Source organism: Phoxinus phoxinus (assembly GCF_949152265.1).
Source record: "Phoxinus phoxinus genome assembly, chromosome: 9".
In the NCBI taxonomy this organism is placed as follows: Eukaryota; Metazoa; Chordata; class Actinopteri; order Cypriniformes; family Leuciscidae; genus Phoxinus; species Phoxinus phoxinus.
Window position 1 is genome coordinate 2349447 of NC_136884.1, and position 24281 is coordinate 2373727.

General features: G+C 37.4%; 1 protein-coding gene across 2 annotated transcripts in view; it reads right to left on the reverse strand.

The window, feature by feature from the left end:
• Positions 1-4922: 4922 nt before the first annotated feature.
• The window catches only part of atxn7l1 (ataxin 7-like 1), a 27003-nt gene continuing 7644 nt past the window's right edge, over positions 4923-24281 (reverse strand). For both annotated transcript variants that reach the window (XM_079622086.1, XM_079622085.1), the window contains exons 5-13: positions 23175-23358; positions 20823-21235; positions 15808-15890; positions 15470-15714; positions 13146-13308; positions 11063-11184; positions 9490-9807; positions 6937-7201; positions 4923-5063 (exon numbers count right to left, since the gene is read on the reverse strand). In XM_079622086.1, the coding sequence (XP_079478212.1) occupies positions 5046-5063; positions 6937-7201; positions 9490-9807; positions 11063-11184; positions 13146-13308; positions 15470-15714; positions 15808-15890; positions 20823-21235; positions 23175-23358 (1811 nt within the window). In that variant the 3' untranslated portion in view covers positions 4923-5045. The remainder of the gene's footprint in view (positions 5064-6936; positions 7202-9489; positions 9808-11062; positions 11185-13145; positions 13309-15469; positions 15715-15807; positions 15891-20822; positions 21236-23174; positions 23359-24281) is intronic.

The window sequence follows — 24281 nt, forward strand, 5'->3', positions numbered from 1 at the left end:
ATGTAACTATATTATTATTATTTATTAGAGATAATAGATCAAATAAAGATCGATATTTAGATTAATCGAAACTTCTGATTTGTCTCAGGTGCTGGGTAGTTGCGTTGCTAGGATACCACCCGAGATTCGCGCGCAAAACTTGTTTATATGAGCTCGTGCGCGTCAAAAGCAGCTGCAAAACTGTTCATCATAGATAGATTATAGATATTGATTGATTAAATGACAGACGGATGATGAATGGGTAGATAAATAAATTGAATGACAGATTGAACCATAGATAGAATGATAGACAGATAAATAGAATGATTGATGGATTGAGATAGATAGATAGATGGATAGATGGATAACATGGCTTTAAGCCCCTATGTTCTTGAAGACAGTGATTCTTCTGTAATAAACACTAAATAAATAAACTCTCAGCACAGACACTTGAATACAAATCAAGAACGCAGTCGAGCAGGTAAGAAAACTGTATTTCTGTAACAACTGCAATGCAAAATATCATCAAACCCAAAAATACACATCTATATCATTGAGAACACATGGGCCAACAGGACACACACTGTATAAAGGACACAGGAATGAGAGAAATGCCTCTGATGAGTCCAGGTATAAAAATAAGGCCTTAGAAATCTTTACAATTGTTACGGCTGGGTCACACTGAAGGTGTCGCTATAAAACATCTATGAACATACGCATCCGGCAAGAGTAAAGGGTGGAGATATCCTCGAGAACAGGGATGATTGTGCAGTGTTATGACAAACCACCTATTTAGCAATGACATTCACTAATAATGGCAAAGTAGTAGACTGCACACACACATGCAACACCATCAGTAGACGAACTGACCGATCAGACTGACTGTATGGAGAACATTACAGAATTCATATTGCTTCAGGCATTTTCCTTTACATGGAAGCAAGCTTTCTCTTTCACAGAAAAAAACTAATTGCGCGTTTTTTTTGTGATCAATGTGTAACCGAGAATGTAGCTTAAAATACAATAATTATAATTAAACCATCTGACAGTTATAATCTATGGACGCTTGTTTCCACCACAGAATAAAAAATAAAGCTACTTTTTTCCACGCTGTTTCGAGTTTACATCTCGCAATTCTGACTTTTCTTCAGAATTGCGTGACATAGGCTACTCACAATTGTGAGTTAAAGTCATTTGCAAGATATAAAGTCGGAATTGCGAGTTAAAGTCAGGATTGCGAGTTATAAATTCAGGATTGCGAGTTATAAAGTCAGAAATGCGAGTTATAAAGTCCGAATTGCGAGATATAAAGTCAGAATTGCGAGTTATAAAGTCAGAATTGCGAGATATTAAGTCAGGATTGCGAGTTAAAAATGCAGAATTGCAAATTATAAAGTCAGAATTGCAAGTTATAAAGTCAGAATTGCGAGTTATAAAGTCAGGATTGCAAGTTATAAAGTCAGAATTGCGAGATATAAAGTCAGAATTGCGAGATTTAAAGTCAGGATTGCGAGTTATATATTCAGGATTGCGAGATATAAAGTCAGAATTGCAAGTTATAAAGTCAGAATTGCGAGTTATAAAGTCAGAATTGCAAGTTATAAAGTCAGAATTGCGAGTTATAAAGTCAGGATTGCGAGTTAAAGTCAGAATTGCGAGTTATAAAGTCAGGATTGCGAGTTAAAGTCAGAATTGCGAGTTATAAAGTCAGGATTGCGAGTTAAAGTCAGAATTGCGAGTTATAAAGTCAGGATTGCGAGTTAAAGTCAGAATTGCGAGTTATAAAGTCAGAATTGCGAGTTATAAAGTCAGGATTGCGAGTTAAAGTCAGAATTGCGAGTTATAAAGTCAGAATTGCGAGTTATAAAGTCACAATTGCAAGATATAAAGTCAGAATTGCGAGTTATAAAGTCAAAATTGCGAGTTGTACAGTCAGAATTGCGAGTTATAAAGTCAGAATTGCGAGTTAAACATTCAGGATTGCGAGTTAAAGTCAGAATTGCGAGTTATAAAGTCAGAATTGCGAGTTAAACATTCAGGATTGCGAGTTAAAGTCAGAATTGCGTGATATAAAGTCAGAATTGCAAGTTATAAAGACGGAATTGCGAGTTAAAGTCAGGATTGCGAGGTATAAAGTCAGAATTGCGAGTTATAAAGTCAGAATTGCGAGTTATAAAGTCAGAATTGCGAGTTATAAAGTCAAAATTGCGAGTTGTACAGTCAGAATTGCGAGTTATAAAGTCAGAATTGCGAGTTAAACATTCAGGATTGCGAGTTAAAGTCAGAATTGCGTGATATAAAGTCAGTATTGCGAGATATAAAGTCAGTATTGCGAGATATAAAGTCAGGATTGCGAGTTAAAAATTCAGGATTGCGAGTTAAAGTCAGAATTGCGAGATATAAAGTCAGAATTGCGAGATATAAAGTCAGGATTGCGAGTAAAAAATTCAGGATTGCGAGTTAAAGTCAGTATTGCGAGATATAAAGTCAGAATTGCGAGATATAAAGTCAGGATTGCGAGTTAAAAATTCAGGATTGCGAGTTAAAGTCAGTATTGCGAGATATAAAGTCAGAATTGCGAGATATAAAGTCAGAATTGCGAGATAAAAATAGTTTTATTCCGTGGCAGAAACAAGCTTCCATTGTAATCTCACTCAATCACTCAATTCATTGTAAAATCAGCCGAGTGAATGAAAATAAGATGAAAACAAAAAACAAAGATTGTTTTTTTTTAAATGCAAAAAAAAAAAAAAAAAGTAAATATAAAAGAAATATATATAAATAAAAATTGCACTGCTATGCCATGGTAACATTCATTAATTTCTACAAGAGGGACGTGTGTATAATAATAATAATACTTCATACAGTTACAGGTCAACATTATTGATGAACTGAAGTACACAGTTTTTTGTGGCACTTTTGGACCAAAACAAAGAGCCATAAGATCAAGAAGAGAAAAGGGGGTTCAGATCATAAACATTACTTAACTGGCTTTTCTGAAAAATATATATTATTGTGTCAATAATTCTATACAATAATCTCTGATGATTGATGTGCAATGGGAAAAGGCAAAACATGTAACGAGCATCCTCTCATCCCGGGCCGTCGAGAAACTCCACATGGAAGCAGAACTGGGGATCCGGCTCGCTTTCCAGCTCCGGCTCGCATCGGCATCAAGGCAACACGGTAAAAATCACACGTGTGTGTGTGTGTGTGTGTGTGGGGGGGGGTCACAGCAAACAAGAAGCTGGCTTTCACAGAGCGTATCGTCTTTGCACAGTCGAAACAACTATACATGATTCATATATCAATACTTTCATAAATAAAAGAGTACTCAAATCTTGAAGAAAAGTGCACAAAAAAAGGATCTTTACTCTTTGAATATTAATATTCTTATGCTAGCGATGAAGACCTTCTCAGAGATGAAGCTCAAATTGTAAATTATGACAAAAAGCTTTTGGGGAAACCCGTTTGGAAATAATCATAATTTTCTGTTTGGTGAGGTTAGCGGCGCAGAAATTACACACGTCCACCTCTGACGTCAGCATGAAATATATTCATATTCAGTGAGATTCAACCATACTTCCTTTTGTAAAAAAAAAAATCGGTCATAATGTGGCGTAACATTTATTTTAATGCGTGAGACAAGGTCAATGTACACTACTAATTAAAAAAAAAAAATTGTTTTAATATTTTGCTCTTCGGGCTGCATTTATTTGATTAAAAAAATACAGTAAATATTGTGAAATAATATTATAATTTAAAATAGCTATGTGAATATATTGTAAAATATAATTTATTCCTGTGATCAAAGCTGAATTTTTTAGTATCATTACTCCAGTCTTCAGTGTCATATGATCCTTCAGAAATCAGTATAATATGATGATTTGCTGCTCAAGAAGCATTTATGAATATTATATCAGTGTTGAAAACAGCTTAAAATATTTGTGGAAACCTTGATTCTGTGATAAATAGATCACTTTTTGATCAATGTATTGCTAAATAATGTAAAAACTTGAGAAGGTCTCTTTGAGAAGGTCTTCATTTCAGGAAGTTAAACACTAAAAGGTACACATATTGACCTCATGACATCTTTAAAAAATAAAATTGGCAACAGACCTCGGCCGACTGCCAAAACTGGCTCACTGCAGTGTACCTTTCCTCTAGAAAACTGTGGGTACATCATTATTTCAGTTAGTATTCCTTTAAAACATAATCCGAGAGGGATTATTAAATGGGACGAGCGAAGAAACGTTCGGCCCTTTCGTTTTTTTTAGGTCTATGAAGATACATCTGACTGAGGAAGATCGAAACCACTAAATCCTTGAACCTCTGAGAGATACTAACAATAAATACACAAAAAATATATATATAATAAAAGATATGTACATACATTTCCAACAATAGGGTCTCAATAATACTTAAAACTTTAAAAATGGCATACAAATATACTTCAGCTCAACGCGTGAAGCACTAATCAGGTCAGTTAGAAAATTAATAAAGATGATAAATTATTATACAAAATTCATTACTGGTTAAAGTTGCTTTGCAACATGAGTACGACTCCTGACTTTTTTAAATCCACAAAACACGTGTGTCAAAAAAACAAAACAAAAAACAATTCTCAAAAAAAAACTAAATTCATCCAATTTAGAAAAATACAACTTGCCAAAAAAAAAAAAAAAAAAAAGCGTTTGTAAAATATTCCCTTGGTAGTTTTTCCCTCCTTTTGTGTAGTTCAGGCATGAAATTAAGTGCACTTTAGATTGACACGGTTGAGTCTGAAGGGGTTTCCCTCAATCCACATGAAAACCAAAATAAAAATGTGTATCGCTGAATGTCTGAAACTGGTGAAATCTAAAGAATCTGAATCTAAAGTTCGTGAATATTCAAAAGAAACGAGAGATTGACTTTATCTTCCAGAAAGTCTCCAATGACGGGTTTATTCCTAATGGGTGCGAGTGGAAAAGCCCTGTGAGGGAGACTCAACCGTGGAGCGATCAGAGGCAGCGCTGGGATAAAGGCAGGACAGACGCCCTCGGGAACCACGGGAGATCGCTCCAGCGTCAGTGAGGGACCTTGGGCTGCAAAAGAGGCTGCTGGTCAGTTGGGTGTCACAATATATCGCAATACAAAAATGCAACATGTATCGTGGATAGTGACAATTTATAAACGGATAGTTCCCGTCCTTGATTCTGATTGGTTGAGCCGCGTTCGAAGCCGTTCAGAATCACACAACAATATTGTGACCATAGATATACATAATAAAGGCTAGTCTCGTCCGCGCTGCTGGCCAATGGAGGTCGACGTCCGCACCTGGCGGCCATCTTGTCACAGTCAGCTCGCTCACTCGTAACATTGTGTTTTAATGGTGCGTGTACTTTTTAAATAACCATAACTTGCTAAATTTTCTACCGATTTTCAAACGGGTTGGTTTGTTATAAACATCAGAGATGTAGTTATGACACTGCGTACTTATGAATAATTATAATATGATATATTTCAACATGTTCAAGCATCCAGAATTATAGCCACGTTAATAACGTTTGTAAGAAAATCCGTCAAGATTTCAGCGAGATAAGAGGATTTTTGTTTCGTGCAGATCACTCACCTTACAGAAAGCTTGCCTGTGACAAGATGGCCGCCAGTGATGACGTTAGAGACTCCGCCGTAAGACATCTAGCCTTTATTATGTATATCTATGCCTGTGACATTGGTTGGCGGAGGAATAAATGTGTTATAACGTTATATTTGTTGTTGCTGGTGTTTATTTTATGAATAAAATTTATATTTTTAAGAAGTAACCGTTTTATAAAAGCAATAGCCCCTTGAAGCCGTGTTTTACAGAGGATTTAGATCAGCGGAGGGGGTTTTAGGCACTCCATCCGCGTCATAGCTAACAACGCCCCTTAGCTGTTCTACATCCACTGTAAAACACGGCTACAAGGGGATATTGCTTTAATATATTGCGTATAGTTCACCAAAAATGCACATTTCTGTGTGAGAAAAAATTCAAGTGTACAGAGTTTTAGTGTCAGTACTACATTAAACTACTATTATTATGTTGAATATAACGTACAGGTGAAACTCGAACGTTTTGAATATCGTGCATTTATTTCAGCAATTCAACTTAATAGTTAAACAAATTAAAATTATAACAAATAAAGCTTGAAATATCTCACTTTGCATGTAATGAGTCTATATAATATATTAGTTTTAGCTGTAATAAATTAATTTTTCGAGTTTCACATGTATAATAATGCAATGGGGGGATATTTGTGTGTCCTGATAATGGCAAATGTCTGATGTTACCTGTAAAAAGTGCTACATTATTTTAAATATATCTCAGTGACCGAGAGAAAGCATATTCGTCTAAAATAATTCAGTAATTTCAGCTTCAGAATCATGAATATTGTTATTCTGGTTTTTCTATTGTCCGGTGTATTGGGTTTCCAGCACCGAGTCCAAACCTATTCATTTACACACACAATCCGTTTATTGCGTCTGTCACGTGACAAATGAACGAAAGACTTGGAAGGTAAAGTAATTATTTATGTAATTTTTGACTGCATTATAATGATTTCTTAATTCTGAATATGATCAAGATTGCGTAGGTGGATGTGTTCGGAATTTGCCTGTTAAAAGTAGAACATTTAAAGCCACTTAAATGAACGCAATGATATTACGCAGCGCCTGAAAATAGTCCCCAGCTAGGAAACTTCCAACTAAGTTTGTAATATCATTGCGCTGCTGGTACGACAGTTCCTTGATTATTACGCAGGATTATTACAGTTCCTAGAAAATCACACTTTCATTTTCTGTCGGTCTTAGTACACGATGTAACTACAGAAGAGAAGAAGTTTTAAATAGGAAAAATATCGAAACTCTTTGGTCATTTTTTTGGAGTGTTCCTTTAAGGATGCATTTCTGTATTTGGACATTGTGAGTCAGTTTTACCAGTGTGGGGAGGACGCTGTGGGCCGCTTCGACTGACGACAGCAGAGCGGAGCTGCTCTTCCTGAATATCCCGTCCAGTGCTGTGGATTTGGTGCTTTTACTGGGTTTGACGCTCGATGCGGCGCTCTTCCTCTTCTTCCCATCAGACGAGGTGTAGGACAGCGTGTTGTGGGACGCGTGATCCCCGGTGAGCGCCTGCGGGAGGGACAGATCCACACTGCCGAACCGGGGCTTGACCCGCACGCTGAGGGCGGCCGGCCCGTTACTACGGGTGGAACAATACAGTAAATCAGGTCACAATATATCGCAACACAAAAATGTAACATGTATCGTGGAGAGTTCACCCAAAATGTAATTTACTGTGTGAGAAAAAATTCTAGTTTTCAGAGTTTTAGTGTCAGTACGACATTAAACTGCTATATACTACAGGGCCGTTGAATGCTTGAATCTGATTGGTTGACAAACGTTCTACGGTGTGCAATTATTTTCAGGGAACCGCACGGCTAAAGTAGTTCCGGCAGGTCTTGACCGCATTACAGCTCCATATCACTGCGCGTAGTTAACGTAATAACGGAAAATAGGATACAATTCATAACAAGAAAAACTGCAGCCCCATGCGCTTGATCTGCAATTTCCAATGTCTAACTTCACAATCAATGGAAACATGCAGTTTAATTTTAATAAATGAAGTATATAGTCCTATATATAATAATAGAAAATTAAACTGAATATTTAAATAAATTGATAGTCATGTTGCACGGGTTTTTGTAATTATTGATAGGCCTATACTTGTTAAAAGGGCTTTGTGTTTCATTTATTAGGCTAGTCTACTGTCACTAATAGAAAAAAAGAATGAACGAATTAATTAAAACGAATTGAATTCAATATTAATTAAAAAATATTTAATAAAAATTAAATAATAATATTGACGCACATGCTTCTCTCTCTCTCATAACTGCCGGGGACACACTTACTGTAAGGCCGGTTATGAATGTAATTTGATACTTATGTCTGATCATGCGCGTTCAGTGTGTGTTCACAGCGGTGTTTAAAACCTGCTGCGTTCACAGTCAGAGAATGTTTAGTGGTTAAGTGTGTCCAGCATTACTCTGCTATCAGCGGCTCAAACCTCCGTTACTAACTCTACAATGACGTTCTGGAATTAGCAACGGAGCATGGGTTTAGATGCGCAAGGAATTAGTCCTACATACAAGAGCGTTTTAATGACAAAAACTTTACAAACGTCTTGAAATACATCATCTGAACAATGTTTCGAGGTGTGGTAACTGTAGTATAAGCGGAATAATTGACTCCAGGCCGTTGAATTATTAGAAAAATAATGCACACCCGAGGAGTAACTCCGCTTCGTGTCGTGACCGCATTATTTTTCTAATAATTCAACGGCCTGTCGTCAATTATTCCTTACATATATAATGTTGAATATAATGTATTTGGGATATTTGTGTCCTCCTGATAATTCCAAATGTCTGATGTTACCTGTAAAAAGTGCTACATTATTTTAAATATATCTCAGTGACCGAGAGAAAGCATATTCGTCTAAAATAATTCAGTATTTTCAGCTTCAGAATCATGAATATTGTTATTCTGATGTCTCTATTGTCCTGTGCTTTGGGTTTCCAGCACCGAGTCCAAACCTATTCATTTACACACACAATGTAATATCAAATTTAGCTATTTAATCAACAGTGCATTTTTTTTGTTAACCTTTTATCATATTTCTTGGAGTATCGCAATAATATGTGACCCGCTCTGGCGAAATGAGTCGGAAGTCGTAATGTTACATTTTAAGATATGGGCCGATTATGTGAAAAAAAAAAGAAAGATTTTTTTTTGTGTGTGCTAATTTCAAAGAAGACACATTCAAAAATAATCTCCCAAAGTTTCGTAGTCCAAATAATTGAGTAAAAGTATTTAAATGACTATTAAAGTTTACAAAGTTATACTAAATTCGCTAGAAATTAACATTGTTTTTCTCAACTCATGTCCCGGGAAATATCCCCTGAAACCTCACTATCTCTGCTCTCCAAATATGGTGTTACACGTTGTATAGAACCAATCAAAACGCTTAGAAATACACAAACGCTGATCATTTGTCAATGGGAAGCCCTGTTCCGGCTGACCGGCACGCGATTGGTCCAGCCATCCTCCTGTCAGACTCACAGCGCTCTGTGTAAACAAGCTCAAGATCTCCTCAGAAATATTAAATATTATTTAATTTGAGAAATTTAGTGTTATATATGAATGTCTTTAGTCAAATTAAGCTGTAAAATAAACAGTTTATCCCTTTAAATGCAATGGATTTTGAAAGATATCAACAAAAAACGGATTTTTTCAGGTTTTCAATTGGAAAAATAGGGCAGAAGACCATAATTCAAATGTGTATATCTTTACAACCATTCAAGGTATGACTTTGAATATGATATCATTTGAAAGCTTATGGTCTCCTCTTAATCTCAATTTTGAAATGTGGGTCACTGTGACTCATTTTGCTGGATCAGGTCACATGTGGTATCGTGAGGTCAGTCTCGTTACCCGTTACTGATGTGCGGTGGGAGATGGCAGCCGTTCCCGCTGTTCCCGCTTTTCCTGTAAGCCGCGGATTCAGAAGCGGGAGGCGCTTTCCGTCTTTTGGGTCCCGGTCCGTCCCCTGAGGCTTTGGGTGTCCTGGCCGGTTTACTCCTCTGCAGTCGGGGTCCGGGATGGGGTCCGGGGTCGGGAGCGCCGTTATGAGAGAGAGAGGAGGAGTACGAGAGCATCGAGACGCTGTCCACCGGAGCCGGGAGAAGCGCTGAGCCCAGGGGAGAAACTTCACACGAGCTTGACATGCTCTCCTCCACTAGGGGGACTTTCCTGTGGCAAACAGGATATGACATCACAGTCTGTGGTAGGAAGCTATGTGGCACGTTAACCTAAATAATAATGTGCAAGGAAAGCACTGTGTGCGATTGCACAGCTTGACATTTCATTTGTTTCTGCCCAAAGTTAAAGCTTCTGAGACAAACCTCAAACATCTGGGTCATATTTCACCCCCAAATCAATATATTTTGCATAAAGAAAATTGCTAACACTTCACAAAAAGGTTTCATTAGTTATCATTAGATAATATATGAACTAACAAGGAACAAAACATGTTTTACGGGATTTATTCATCTTTGTTATTAATAATATACAGCTGTGTATTGTTTGTTCATTAACTAATTAACTATTAACTAATGTTAACAAACACAACTTTTGATTTTAATAATGCATTAGTAAATGTTCAAATGAACATTAATTTAAATTAATAAATGCTGTAGTATTGTTCATTCTTAATTGATATTAACTAAAGTAGTTAACTTATGAAACATTATTGTTACCAGAATATTAAATCTATTATTAGGATGCATTGCAATATTAATTTCATCAAGTTATATTTTTATAGCTTTATTAAATATTATATATTTTAGGCTATATTATTATATATAGGTTATATTATTATTATTATTAATAAACATTAAATTGTCAGATATTACTGTATAAATATTTAAAATTATTAAATAAATAAACACATCTGTAAATGTGCTTGGCTGCCATGACAAGTTTTACTAATAGTTATTTACTTTTATTAATAACAATTATATTTATGAGATTCTTCAGTTTAATAATCTTAAAAAATATTATACATTATTATTAATAAAAATGTATGTTTAACCACTTGTTTTATAATGTCTATTTATTTATAAATAAATAAAAGTATTATTTTCTTAATGTAAAATAATTTTTCTATAGTTTTTTGGGATGAAAGAAATGTATCGCATAAAGAAAATGATGAGTGTTATTTTTACGGCACTTAAATATAAATCTTTATTTTATTATTTATATCAAAATAATTAAAACTGAATAATTAAAAACCAATATAATGTGCATATGCAAACATTCAAAATGGTCTAAAATGTCTTTATTTTCCTAACACACGTGTGTTTTTTTTGTTTTTTGTTTTTGGGGTGAAATGCCACCCTAATATTTGAAATATTTTGTTCCCAAATTCCCAGTGATGGAAACACAAGTGGATCCACCCATAAATCTCCCCGATGTGTCCACAATAGAAGAGAAGCGTGTAACTCGCCTCCACATGAGAGAGTTGACGTGTTTTTCCACCATGCAGTGAAGCGCCAGCCTGACCCGATCCCACCGTCTGTCGAACACGTAGTGACCTCGTCCCATCATCCGACTGCTGAACGCACAACACTAACACACACCAGCACACACAGAGAAGACGTTTCTCAGATTATATTACTTAAAGGGATAGTTCACCCAAATATGGAAATAAGCCCATGATTTACTCACCCTCAAGTCATCGTAGGTGTATATACATATAACTTGTATTCTTCTGAAAGAAGGGTTCATATACACCTAGGATGACTTGAGGGTGAGTAAATCATGGGCTTATTTTAGTAATGGGCGATATAAACGATATGCGATATAAACAATATAAAATTGGCCTACGATAGAGATCGCGATATGCATGTTGATGACGCAATCTACCCGCGAAATTTAGAGCCGCGAGCTGAACCGCATCATATTCGTCGTCATCTTGAGTAAACATGGCCGACAGCGAAACGGAGGCGCTGGTGAAAAAGATCAGTGCAAAATCCATTATTTGGACTTGGTTCAGATTTAAGCCGTCCGACGAGCAGCAGCAAACTATACAGAGTGTGTGGTGCAACAGTTCGGTAACACACGACTAATCTGTTCTACCACCTCAAAACGAAACATGTAGTGGTGTAAACACAACATCTCTGTGTGTGCCCGGTTTTAAGATTCGTTGTTGTGTTGCTTTTTAACCGAGAAGACATCAGTTTTTCTGCTCTTTGCATCTTTTGTGTCCTTTAAAAAAATAGCCAAACTAAAACTACATTTGATTTGGAGAGCCTTCTGCACTGTTCTGCACTTGTTACTGTCTATGGCACTACTGTAAATAAACGTTTATAATTGAAGCATTTTCTTTAGTTGACGTATACAGGGGAAACCTGAAAAATGCCAATATCATGCAAAAGTAAAAGGTGAAACTAATATATAGATTTATTACATGCAAAGTGAGATATTACAAGCCTTTATTTGTTATAATTTTGATGATTATGGCCGCTTATGAAAACCTTTTCACAATATTCTAATTTTGAATTTGGGTTTTTTATAAGCTGCTAGCCATAATATAAACATTAGGGCTACTTAAAGTCTAGTGTACTTAAATTGTATTTATCTGCAATATTATGTTGTATAATTACAGTTTTGTACAATAAATGTTCTCAAAACTACATACACCGTTTCTTTCTTTCTTAAAAATATATATATATTTAGCAGTTGTTTCGCTTTCCTTAGGGTCTGTGTAACCTGTTCTGAAATGGTTTTATTATAATTTATATATCGTGATATATATCATTATCGCAAGAGGCTGCAATGGATATTGCAATATGGATTTTAGGCCATATCGCCCATCCCTAGCCAATTTTCACTGTTGGGTGAACTATCCCTTTAAAGGAGAACTCCGGTGCAAAATGAACCTTTGGTCTAATTACACATTGTTACCTAGTCAATCGTTATCTGAGATTTGTTTTCATGATTATCGAATGTAAATAGTTTTACCTCTAAAAACAGTTTAGCCTATAACGCTAGTATAACGCTAGTATATGGGGCATAGAGTAATGACAAATAAAAATCGCTTGTTAATACCACTAACAAGGCTCAAAATAGCCCCACACTAACACGGTAGCATAATGAGGGTCCCTACATGCAAACCGAAGCATTGAGAACTTTGACAGTGTCCAGACAGTTTAATAAGAAGATATTTTATACATACAGTCAACTTCACGAATACAAGCAGAAGCCATCTTTGAAAAACAGACTCTATCAGTCGAACTACGAACCGCCGATCCAAATGCGCTGAACTGTGTAGAATCTCATATGGTCCAGCGCATTTGGATCGGTGGTTCGTAGTTCGACTGATAGAGTCTGTTTTTCAAAGATGGATTCTGCTTATATACGTGAAGAAGATAAAATATCTTCTTATTAAACTGTCTGGACACTTACACAGTTCTCAATGCTTCGGTTTGCATGTAAGTTCTCCTTTAAAGCTTATACAGCAATATAAAGGGTCCCGAAACACAACAGACAAACAGCAGTGCAATGATGAATGGTTGTGTTCTGCTCACGCTCAGGGCTTGTGGGTGTTGTGGAGAGTAATGGCACATCAGCTTCTCTGTCTCTTCAGGAAGATCAGCTTCTCCTTCATCGCTGGACACACGCGAGTCTCCGCTGATCCTCTGCCAGTCGAGCGCGAGTTCAGGAGCAGAGCTGAGCACGACACCACACACTCTGCAGAGGAACACGTGAGCGTCTGAGAAACCTTCTGGGCAAGCCGAGCTTATTCAACAGTCATTCAAAGTGTTTAACTCTCTTTAGTGTGTAATGTTGCTGACAGGGAGTTATTCTCTATATCCTGAAACGCCTCCATTGTAGACTCGAGTTTCTTCCGGGAACGAACATGTCACAATATTCCTCATTTAAAGCTGCAGTCCGGCACTTTTTTGGGTTTAAAAATATCAAAAAAGACATTTTTGGAAAAAAAAGTAACCAGCCAGTGTTCAAAACTATCTGCTTGCCTTACCTCGATTCAAAACGGTAAGCTTGTAATAATGATTTTAATTCCAGTGGTACTGGTGGATTTCCGCGGGAATTTCGAGCATGTCTTTGCGTCATTACGTCACTTCTGTACACATAGAGAAGGAGTCCCCGGCTAGTCGGCTATATAGCGTGTGTGGATGATGGTGGAGATTTAATTTAGCACTTGGTATGGCGGATCCCGAAAGTTTAAAGCGACAATCACCAGTGACAACTGGAGATTCACCAGTTGTAAAACCCAAGACTTCAGACTTCAGAGTGGCTACAGAATGTGTTTTGATGTGATAGTATAAGCAATCGTTAGATTTAATCAGCATAGCCTACTGCAATGCTTCCCCCACCCCCCGAATTTGGTCAGAACAAACGTGAATGTTACTTACTTGCTCAGATGACATTTTCCGATGAAAATTCTAATGTTGACACTTTCAAAAAGTATACTCTGAGATTGCTGATGACAGTAGGCTACAGTATCCACAGCGACGCGGCAGCCTCAATACATTGTGTTCATCCGCGCTGTTTCATGCCGATTTACTACCCACGCACAGTTAATAATTCCGCGAATAACTGCAATTGCAGATTTCTAACAGAGATGGCGACAAAGAGGAAAAACGACGGACTGCAGCTTTAAATAATTAATATGCAGAATAAAGGGGCGGGGCCTGGTTGAGTTAGTTAGTAGTGTGTTAAACTGGCGGTTATGGTAAGGGGCGGGACATTTCCCAAACACACTTGAAATGCTTGACCAATCACAACACACTGATCCAGCCGACCAATCAGAGCACAGTGTGCTTTTCAGAAGGCGGGGCTTCATAGAGACAGGAAGTAAACAGAGCGTTACTGACAGACTGGGAAGAGAGGAGCCGCAACAATGGAGAATATGAGGAGAATAATCAACATTCAAGCCTGAAAACATGCTCTAGTAGAGCCTTAAAAAAACATCAAGACAAAAAAAAAAAGGCATAATAGGTCCTTTCAAAATTCATACAATAATCAAAAGAGATGCATAAGAAATAAAAATAATAAAAACATCTGTTAGACTAGGGCTAAGCATTATACTGAATATTCACGATTCACTTTTTTTGTTTTTCTGTTCAGTTGAAGGCCATAAATGCTGTGTTTATACGTTTTGATGTGATTTAGGTGGTTTGTATTGTTGTTGCTAATGATTTGATGAGATATTGTATCTGTAAATATTTTCCACTAAAAAAAGTATGAATTTTTACATTACAAATCTTTAAATGGCTTTTTCTCAAAATTAGTTTTTTGTCATTCTTCAGTATAAACATCTCATCCTATGTAGCACCGATGTACACCAAACTTTCCAGTTACACACTTAGCAGTATTCTGAAGATATATTCAGAGGGATTTGTTAATAAATCATTCCTGGCCTGATTTATGTGACATTTTAATCAATTGATTTTTTAAGGCTATGGACAGTATATTTTGATTTCCTAGGTAATGAAAGGATATATCCTGAAATCCCTCTGAACATCTTTTTTCATCTTGTGTGTAAAAAAAATGAAAACAATATTTTGCACCTGGCTTTATCATATGTTCAGATCTATCTACCGAAAATATATGCAAAATTGCGCATATTAAATGAGATAATGCCTAAATAAACATACAAATTTCAAAAACTTGTAATACATTTTTTTTATGAACTTGTGTAAGTAATCAACTGAGGAAGTTTCATGGTGATATCTATTATTTAAAAATTGTACCCTATTCACCTGTAGTGTCTCGCCTTAAAGAAAATATTCTGAACCGAACTGGCAACCATGGTTCAAATGATTGAGTGAGCGCATTAGTAGGGAAGTAGACTAATTTCACAATCAATGTAGTCGGCAGAACGTACCTGTGCAAGTGTGAATTGGCCAGCCTCAGTTTGAGAGTGGGAGTGGTCTTGCCATTGGGACAGCTTGCGGATTGGCTGGGTGCTGTGTCATGTGACTGTGTGCCCTGCACTGATTGGCTGCCTGCTTGAACTTCCTTTTTTTGCCCCGCCTCCTTCTCCTTCGCCCGTCCCTTATGCTCCGCTAGAAGGAAGTCGAAGTCTTTCCTCCGTCCTGGGACGGCTCGCCGGTGGGTCAAGGAGTGAGTCTAGAACACACACACACGATCAAACACACGTTATGAACACCAACCAGGCGGACGTTTAAATCAACAGATGTGATTATGGGTAATGGTACCAACCTTACAGGTTAACGAGCGAGTGCAGGGCCGCTTCGTCTCTGGGTCTAAAACCCCACAGTGTTTATTAGGATCAAACACTCGCCCTGTGCAACAAAACAGTTGTTATTTTCAGCTAAATATCATTTATTTGATGAATTATATTGCATTAATATATTATGCGCTATTTATTTGTATCTTTGTATGTATGTGTATACACAAGTGTGTGTGTATATATATATATATATAAACTTGAAATATAAATATTTTTATAAATTTTATTATGTTATTTAATCATTTATATTATTGATATGTATTGGTGTGTTATGTTGGTACATATCAAATAATATCTCAATATCAAATGATTCAATACGTGTTCATAAATTGTGGAAAACATGCCTTGATTAATTTAAATATTTAGTCTGTTTTACTTCTTAAAACAAATATTTAGAACCTCAGTGGTAACATTTATTTTATATATATATGTGTGTGTGTGTGTACATTTGTTTGTGCGTACATTTGTTTGTTTGTGTGTGTTGTACGGTTTGTGTGTGTGTGTGTGTGTGTGTACGTTTGTGTCTATGTTTCTGTTTGTGTGTGTGTGTACATTTGTTTGTTTGTGTGAGTGTGTACGTTTGTGTCTAAGTTTGTGTGTGTGTGTACGTTTGTGTCTATTTTTCTGTGTGTGTGTGTGTGTATGTACGTTTGTGTGTGGGTGTACATTTGTTTGTGTGTACGTTTGTTTGTTTGTGTACGTTTCTGTCTATGTTTGTGTGTGTGTATGTTTGTGTGTGTGTTTGTGTGTGTACATTTATTTGTTTGTGTGTGTACACGTTTGTGTCTATGTTTATGTGTGTGTGTGTGTGTGTGTGTGTACGTTTGTGTGTGCGTGTACATTTGTTTGTGTGTACGTTTGTTTGTTTGTGTACGTTTGTGTCTAAGTTTGTGTGTGTGTGTACGTTTGTGTCTATGTTACTGTGTGTGTGTGTGTGTGTGTGTGTGTGTATGTTTGTGTGTGTGTGTGTGTGTGTGTGTGTGTGTGTGTAATGTTTTTTTTTTGTACGTATTAGATTATTGAGTATTTAGTTTCTCAACATGCTAATGTCAAAATGCATTGGAATCAATTTTGAGGGTTGGTTGAATATCTTGTGTATTTCTTGTGTGCAATGATCATTTCCAAGGTTTCTTCTCGTTTAAAATGCGGCCTGAGGAGACAGGAGACAGCGGAGAGACTCACCAACAACACATTTCACACCAGAGGTTTTATCTCAGAGAAACTCAGAGGTTTCAAACACAGAGTCCTGATTACAAGCGTCCGAGGATGTGCCGGCCGAGAGCATAAATCAAGCCGAGAGCCGAGTAAACAACATACGGCGAGGGACGAGGAGACTAACAGTGAGTTACGACTAAACATTCATGCTTCCAGCTCTCTACAAAACAACTCTACAAAACAAACCACAGAACTTCAGTTTCAAAACAGGGGACGGGATTTATTTCCTTCTGATTTGTGTTTTTATTTCTCTCTCAGCCATTTTAAAACAAGAACATATAAATATAAATAAATAAAAAAAACTTTGACTATATACACTAGTATTTTTTTTTTTATTAAAATGTTAAAATTATAAAAAAAATTACATTTTCAATTTTCATTATTTTGTTGTGCCTTTTTTGTAATTTTTTATATTATTTTTTTTATTTCTATTTAGCTTTATTTTTTATTTCAGTAATTAATTTTAGTACTTTTATTTCAGTTATTAGCCAAGGCAACATTTCAACAAAGTTTTTTTATATATATATATATATATATATATATATATATATATATATTTTTTTTTTCAGCTTTATTTGAATAAACAAAAAATATTGTAATAGTTTTAGTTAGTACAATAACAACACATCATAAACATACAGTAACTCAATTTTTTTTTTTCAATTCCACTAGATAAAACGACTTTTCTTTATTGATGACATCACGAAGGCCATACAGGCGGAGGAAAATAATATTAACCAATAATATCGAAGCACAACCCTCTCCTGCTCCAATCAAATCCTGTTGGAAGTTAAAAAGTGGTTTCCTACATTATTAGGGCCCAAGCCCTGAAAGGGCGAAGGCCCTATTGTTTTTCTTCGGATTATTATTCTTCTTTATTATTATTATTATTATTTTACTACCTTTTGGGCACTTTTGGGGGCCTTAACGTGCTCAAAAACTCTTGAAACTTTGCACAAATGTCAGAACCTGCGGCCATCAGGGCCCCACTGAAGCTGGGACCCGGGCGTGGCAGGGGGGCTCGCCAGCGCCCCCTGGAATGGGATTCAAAAACATGTCCATATCTCAAACACGCTTGCATGTAATAATATGAAACTCGATACACATATAGATCTCATCGGGCCGAACAACTTTCGTGCTCTAAGTTTTACGCCAGTCCAACAGGAAGTTGGTTATTATGGGCTGTATGGAAACGCATGTTCTGGCATTTGAAACACTTGTCCTAGAGAATTCATCGGATGACCACGAAACTCGGTGTGCATGAAGTCAAGACATGGAGGATGCTAAATTGCGAGGGGATTTTTGATATCTCGAACGGTTTGGCCGTGGCGAGGAAACAAATTTATGGCGAATATTGGAAACAGGAAGTGTGTTATAACATCCTCATACATTAACTGATCTTGATGAAACTTCAGCAGTGTGTTTGTTGTAAGAGGCCGATCACATGGATGTGACTATTGTGAGTCAAAGTTATAGCGCCACCAACTGGCAGCAGGAAGTGTGTCACTTTCAAAATGCTTTGAAATCACCCTCTTATTTTTACCCGATTTGCTTCAAACTTCATCTGTATAATGTAAACACACGGCAGATGTAGACCTGTGAAAGGATTATTGATATCTTAAATACTGTTGCCATGGCAACGCATCAAACTTTAATATTCTTTTTGGGTGCATTTGAGGCTCTTAACATGCTTCAAATTGCATGAAACTCAACATGCATATCAGATTTATTAGGTACTAGGCATGTGTGAAGTTTCAGAAACGGGCGCGGTGGAGGGGCTCAGTAGCGCCACCTTTAGTCAAAAATGGGGTATTAGTTTTACCTACAGTAACAAAAATCTGTATTTATATTTATCTCCCCGAGCCGGACAACTTTCTAATTGACAGTCATTAGCTCCGACCAACAGGAAGTCAGATATTTTGGTTTGAATGTGATTTGATGGGAATTTTGCCAGTCTCTCTCAGTGTCTGTGTGTGTGAGAGAGGAGGGGGGGCTTTATTTTAACCCTTTCTCTGCTGTGTGGGACTTCTCGGGCACTTTTGGGGCCCTTAACGTGCTCGAAAACTCTTGAAACTTTGCACACAGGTCAGAACCTGCGGCCATCAGGGCTGGGCTGAAGCTGGTACCCGGGCGTGGCAGGGGAGCTCAACAGCGCCCCCTTGAACGTGGTCCGAAAAACTTGGTCCATATATCAAACACGTTTGCATGTAATAATATAAACTCGGTACACATATAGATTTAATCGGGCCGAACAACTTTCGTGCTCTAAGTTTTACGCCAGTCCAACAGGAAGTCGGCTATTATGGGCTGTATGAAAATGCAAGCCCCTGGAATTTGATATACTCCTCCAAGAAAAATTATCCTATCGCCACCAAACTCGGTCAGCATGAAGTCAAGACATTGAGGACGCTAAATTGCGGACGGATTTTTGATATCTCGAACGGTTTGGCCGTGGCGAGGAAACGAAGTTATGGCGAGAAAAGAAAAACACAATGTGTTATAACGTCTTCATACATTTATTGATCTTGATGAAACTTCAGCAGTGCGTTTGTTGTAAGAGGGCGATCACATGGATGTGACTATTGTGACTATTGTGACTATTGTGAGTCACTCCGACCAACAGGAAGTCAGATATTTTGGTTTGAATGTGGTTTTGTCTCTCTCTGACAGAGTTCCCCCTGCCATTCTCTGTGTGTGTGTGTGTGTGTGTGGGGAGGGAGGGAGGGAGGGCACACACACAGACAGCCCCCCCCTTTTCTGTGTGTGTTTGGAGGGGAGCAGAAAGACTCACACTAGAGTGCGGATCGGGCCAAATTTTTCAGTCCGAGCCCGGCCCGCGTCCGACAGAGCAGTAACCGAACCCGACCCGAGCCCGACAGGCATAAAGATATTTATGTTCGAGCCCGACCCGAGCCCGACAGTTAAAATCCCATTTTTTTCTCATACTAATGACAATTGTACGTTTTTTTGTGTGGAAAGCCCGCTTTTATTAAGCAACTGTAGGAAGGCAATCGGAAATGTCAACAGGACAAGCGCATCAGCGCGCGGAGCAACAAGCGCTCTTAACACCTGGCGCGCGCACATTATGCACGCGTTTCGTTGTCACGGCTACATAAACAAATGTCCGCACACAGGAAGACGGATGTTATGGTAATATTTTACATGTATTTTAATCACAAAAACGAACGTTTGCATCAAGTGAAAGCATCAGGCACATCGGCTACCTACATAATAAGCTGTTTTAAATTTAAAATGTTCAATGCCTTATCGCGCTGATGTGACCGAGCCCGACCCGAACCCGAACATCATTTCTAAATATCTGTCCGAACCCGGCCCGGCCCGTCGGGTACCGGCGGGTCTCGTCGGGCTCGGGTCGGGTATCCATCCTCTAACTCACACTGATGCAAGCTCTAAAGCAGACTTCTTCTCGACAGTCAAAGCGGGGTTACGTTATTGCCCGTCGTGCACAGGAACCCGAAAGACAACGGGGTGGCGGCTTTTTATATATATATATATATATATATATATATATATATATATATATAAATATAGCTGCAAGCAGCGATGGAGGGCCCAAGCCGGTGGCAGCGCCAGCCCGGTGCCTTTAGTGTAACTAAAGGCACCAGGGTGGCGGTGCCACCGGCTTGGGCCCGTAATCGCTGCTTGCAGCTATATTTTCTAGTTGAATTCTTAGTTTCTCTAAAAAACAAAAAACAAAAAAAAAACCACAGCAAATTAAATTATCTTCTCAAAAAGTGTTTCTACTCACCCGACACTCTCCGAGGCTTCCCGCCTTTGGCTCCGTTCTGAAGCTTCTTGTCTGGAGGAGAAGGCGGGACTACCGGTCTCCTGTCCAATAGGGATGGAGACGTGGAGGGTGAGGGGGCGGGGCGTTTCTCCAAGGGTGACCGTGACGGGCTGGGCCGCCTGTCAATCAGCGCTGGAGGCGTGGTGGAGCGAGGAGTCCCGGGACCTCGGCCGTTCAGGAACTTCTCCTGGCTCTTGTGAGATGCTGGTGACGTCGAGGAGGACTTGAGAGGAGCGGGCGTTGGAGAGGAAGACGAGGAAGAGAAAGAAAGAGAAGAACTCGCCGTGGGAGACGAAGAGTTGACTTTGATGAGCGCCGCCTCCGATCTGTTGAAACACGGCATCTTCTCCAGACTCACCACCGGTAAAGACACGCTACAGGACACAAGATGGTGCGTTTAAAAGTTGTATTAGTCGAACACAAGCTTTGGGACAAAATAGACACACAACCGTTTAAAGGTTTGGGGTCAGTAAGATTAGTTTATTTATTTATACTAATTCTAATCCATCGAGGGTACATTCAATTAAATTGATTAAAAGACAATAAATAAAACGAAATTTTTATATTTTAAATGAATGCTGTTCTTTTCAACTTTCTATTCATCAAAGAATCCTGAAAAAAATGTATCAGTTTCCACAATAATATAATATAATATAATATAATATAATAATAACAGCACAACTGTTTTCAACTCTCATAATAATCAGAAATATTTCCTGAGCTGCAAATTAGCATATTAGGAGTAATGATGCTGAAAATTCAGGTTTGATCATAGGAATAAATTACATTTCACATATATTCATACACAATATATTCACATAGAAAAAAGCTATTTTAAATTATAGTAATATTTCACAATTTTACTGTATTTTTGAACCAATAAATGCAGCGTTGATGAGCAGAAGACTATAAACTTTTTGAAAAAAAAATCTTACCGACTCCAAACTTTTTGTGTAAATATTATAAACATTAATTTTGACTAACTGTGCCAATTTATATGTAGAATATTTTTTTTCTTCTCCAGATTAGACATATTTCTCTTCATAATATTCAATACATAATGAACACAGCCAAACTAATGTTATTAGTTATTATTTAATGTTGTTGTTTTTCTTTGTGAAAATGCCGACACACCAAAGAGCTTTATAGTCACATTTTTCTTTTAAAAAAATCAAAGATGTTTTTTGTAATTTTCTGTAGTTTTTATCACGCTGATTTAAGTTTAAGTGTTCGTTGTTTTTTTTAATAAGTTTGGTCTTAGTTAGTTAATTGATGCTATAAAATCGTGAATGTGACGTCATGATTGACAGCTGTGATTGACAGCTTCTCTAAACGAAGTACGTATTTTCCGGACTATAAGACGTACCCTTTTTCATAGTTTGGCTGGTCCTGCGACTTATAGTCAGGTGCGACTTATATATCCAAACCAATTCATACTGACTGAGATGAACCAAGAGAAGACATTACCGTCTACAGCCGCGAGAGGGTGCTCTAGTTAGCGGAGTTGTTCAGAAGCGACACCGAGTAAGAACAATGTATTCAGTGTTGAGGAATGAGATCGGGAGCTTGCTGACCGGTAACTTGTTGGACTCGCTGGCTTATGTTAGTTTAGCCTATTCAGCCTCCCAGGTATATGATCTGTGTGCTATTGTGTAGCTGAATAACTGTTAATGTGTTACGCTAACACACCGGACACCTATTCAGCTGTTGTTCTGTGTGCTGTTGTGGAGCTGAATAACTTGCCTTTCCAGATTAAATGTCTGTTCTTGGTCTTGGATTTTGTGAAATAAATTTATAAATAAATGCGACTTATAGTCCAGTGCGACTTATATATGTTTTTTTTCTCTTCATGACAAATTTTTTGACTTATACTACGGAGCGACTTATAGTCCGGAAAATACAGTAAATATAATTTGGTCCTAGTTATTTGATGCTATAAAAACGTGAATGTGACGTCATGATTGACAGCTGTGATTGACAGCTTCTCTAAACGAAGTAGTCTCTGAGACACACACAAACTTTTTTTTTTGAATTTTCAGGAGGAGATTGGAGCTTCAACTTTAATTTCTACATGTCCATAACACAGAGTCAATTTTAAATGAACCGTTCCTGCGGGAGTGAGCGCGGGACCTTGATATCGCGGCTTTACATCCGGCTCACTACCGCGCAGAAGATGTCAGCGCCACATTAGGACTTCAGTTTTCCCCAATGGAAGAGAGTGAGAGTTTTTTTTACAGTCTTTGCACACACTCCAGAACACTAAGTTGAACCCATAACCCTGTGTTTGTCAGGGAAGGGCAGTGTTTTACCCACCAGGCCTTGGCTCGCGCTCCCTTGGGCGGATACACGGCTAGCGGGGCCTTGCTGAAGCGTGAGTGTGGATAATCCCGAGGAACCCGGAAGGGAAGGGGATCCACCTCGCTTTGACCCGCACTCATCTTGGCCTTGACAGGAACCAGAGGAGTCCTGGAGCTGCTGGGCGAGCAGTGTCTCCTCTCTGAACACACAACCGTTGTGAAGAAAATACAATTTAAAAAAGAAGTCCGCACACTGAAAATAGCCGCTCCAAATTAATGTATTAATAGCACAATGTTTTGACCCTCAGGTCTTACAGCTTATGAAAATCCCCAAATCCCAAGCTATAATCATCAAAATTATAACAAATAAAGGCTTGAGATATCTCACTTTGCATGTAATGAGTCTATATAATATATTAGTTTCACATTTTAAGTTGAATTACTGAACTTTTGCACAATATACAAATTTTTCGAGTTTCACCTGTAAATATGCGATACATAAAACAATAATAAAATATTATTTTATTATATTTTTACTATACACACACATATCTAAATACAAATATATATATATATATATATATATACATTTATATTAGGGCAGTAAACGATTTATCGCGATTAATCAAATCCAAAATAAAAGTTTGTGTTAACTAACATAATATATGTGTGTGTATTGTGTATATATAAATACACACACATGCATGTATATATTTGAGAAATATTTGCATTTATATACTGCATATATATTTTTTATATTATATATAAATATAACTATTTTATATATAAATAACACATTTTTCTTAAATATATACATGCATGTCTGTGTATTTATATATACACAATAATTATACACAACACACACACATATATAATGTAAACACAAACTTTTATTTTGGATTCGATTAATCGTTTACATCCCTAATTCATATATATATATATGTATGTATATAAAATGCCTCGCATAGACTTCCATAAAAAAATTTGCATGACAACTCAAACAAATCACTGAATCCGAGGTTTGAACAAGATTCACAGAAATAAAACAAACTTATCATCTGAGGTCTAGACCAGAAATGCTAATAAACAACGCTTCCTTAAAATCTTTGTGAGACAATGCACA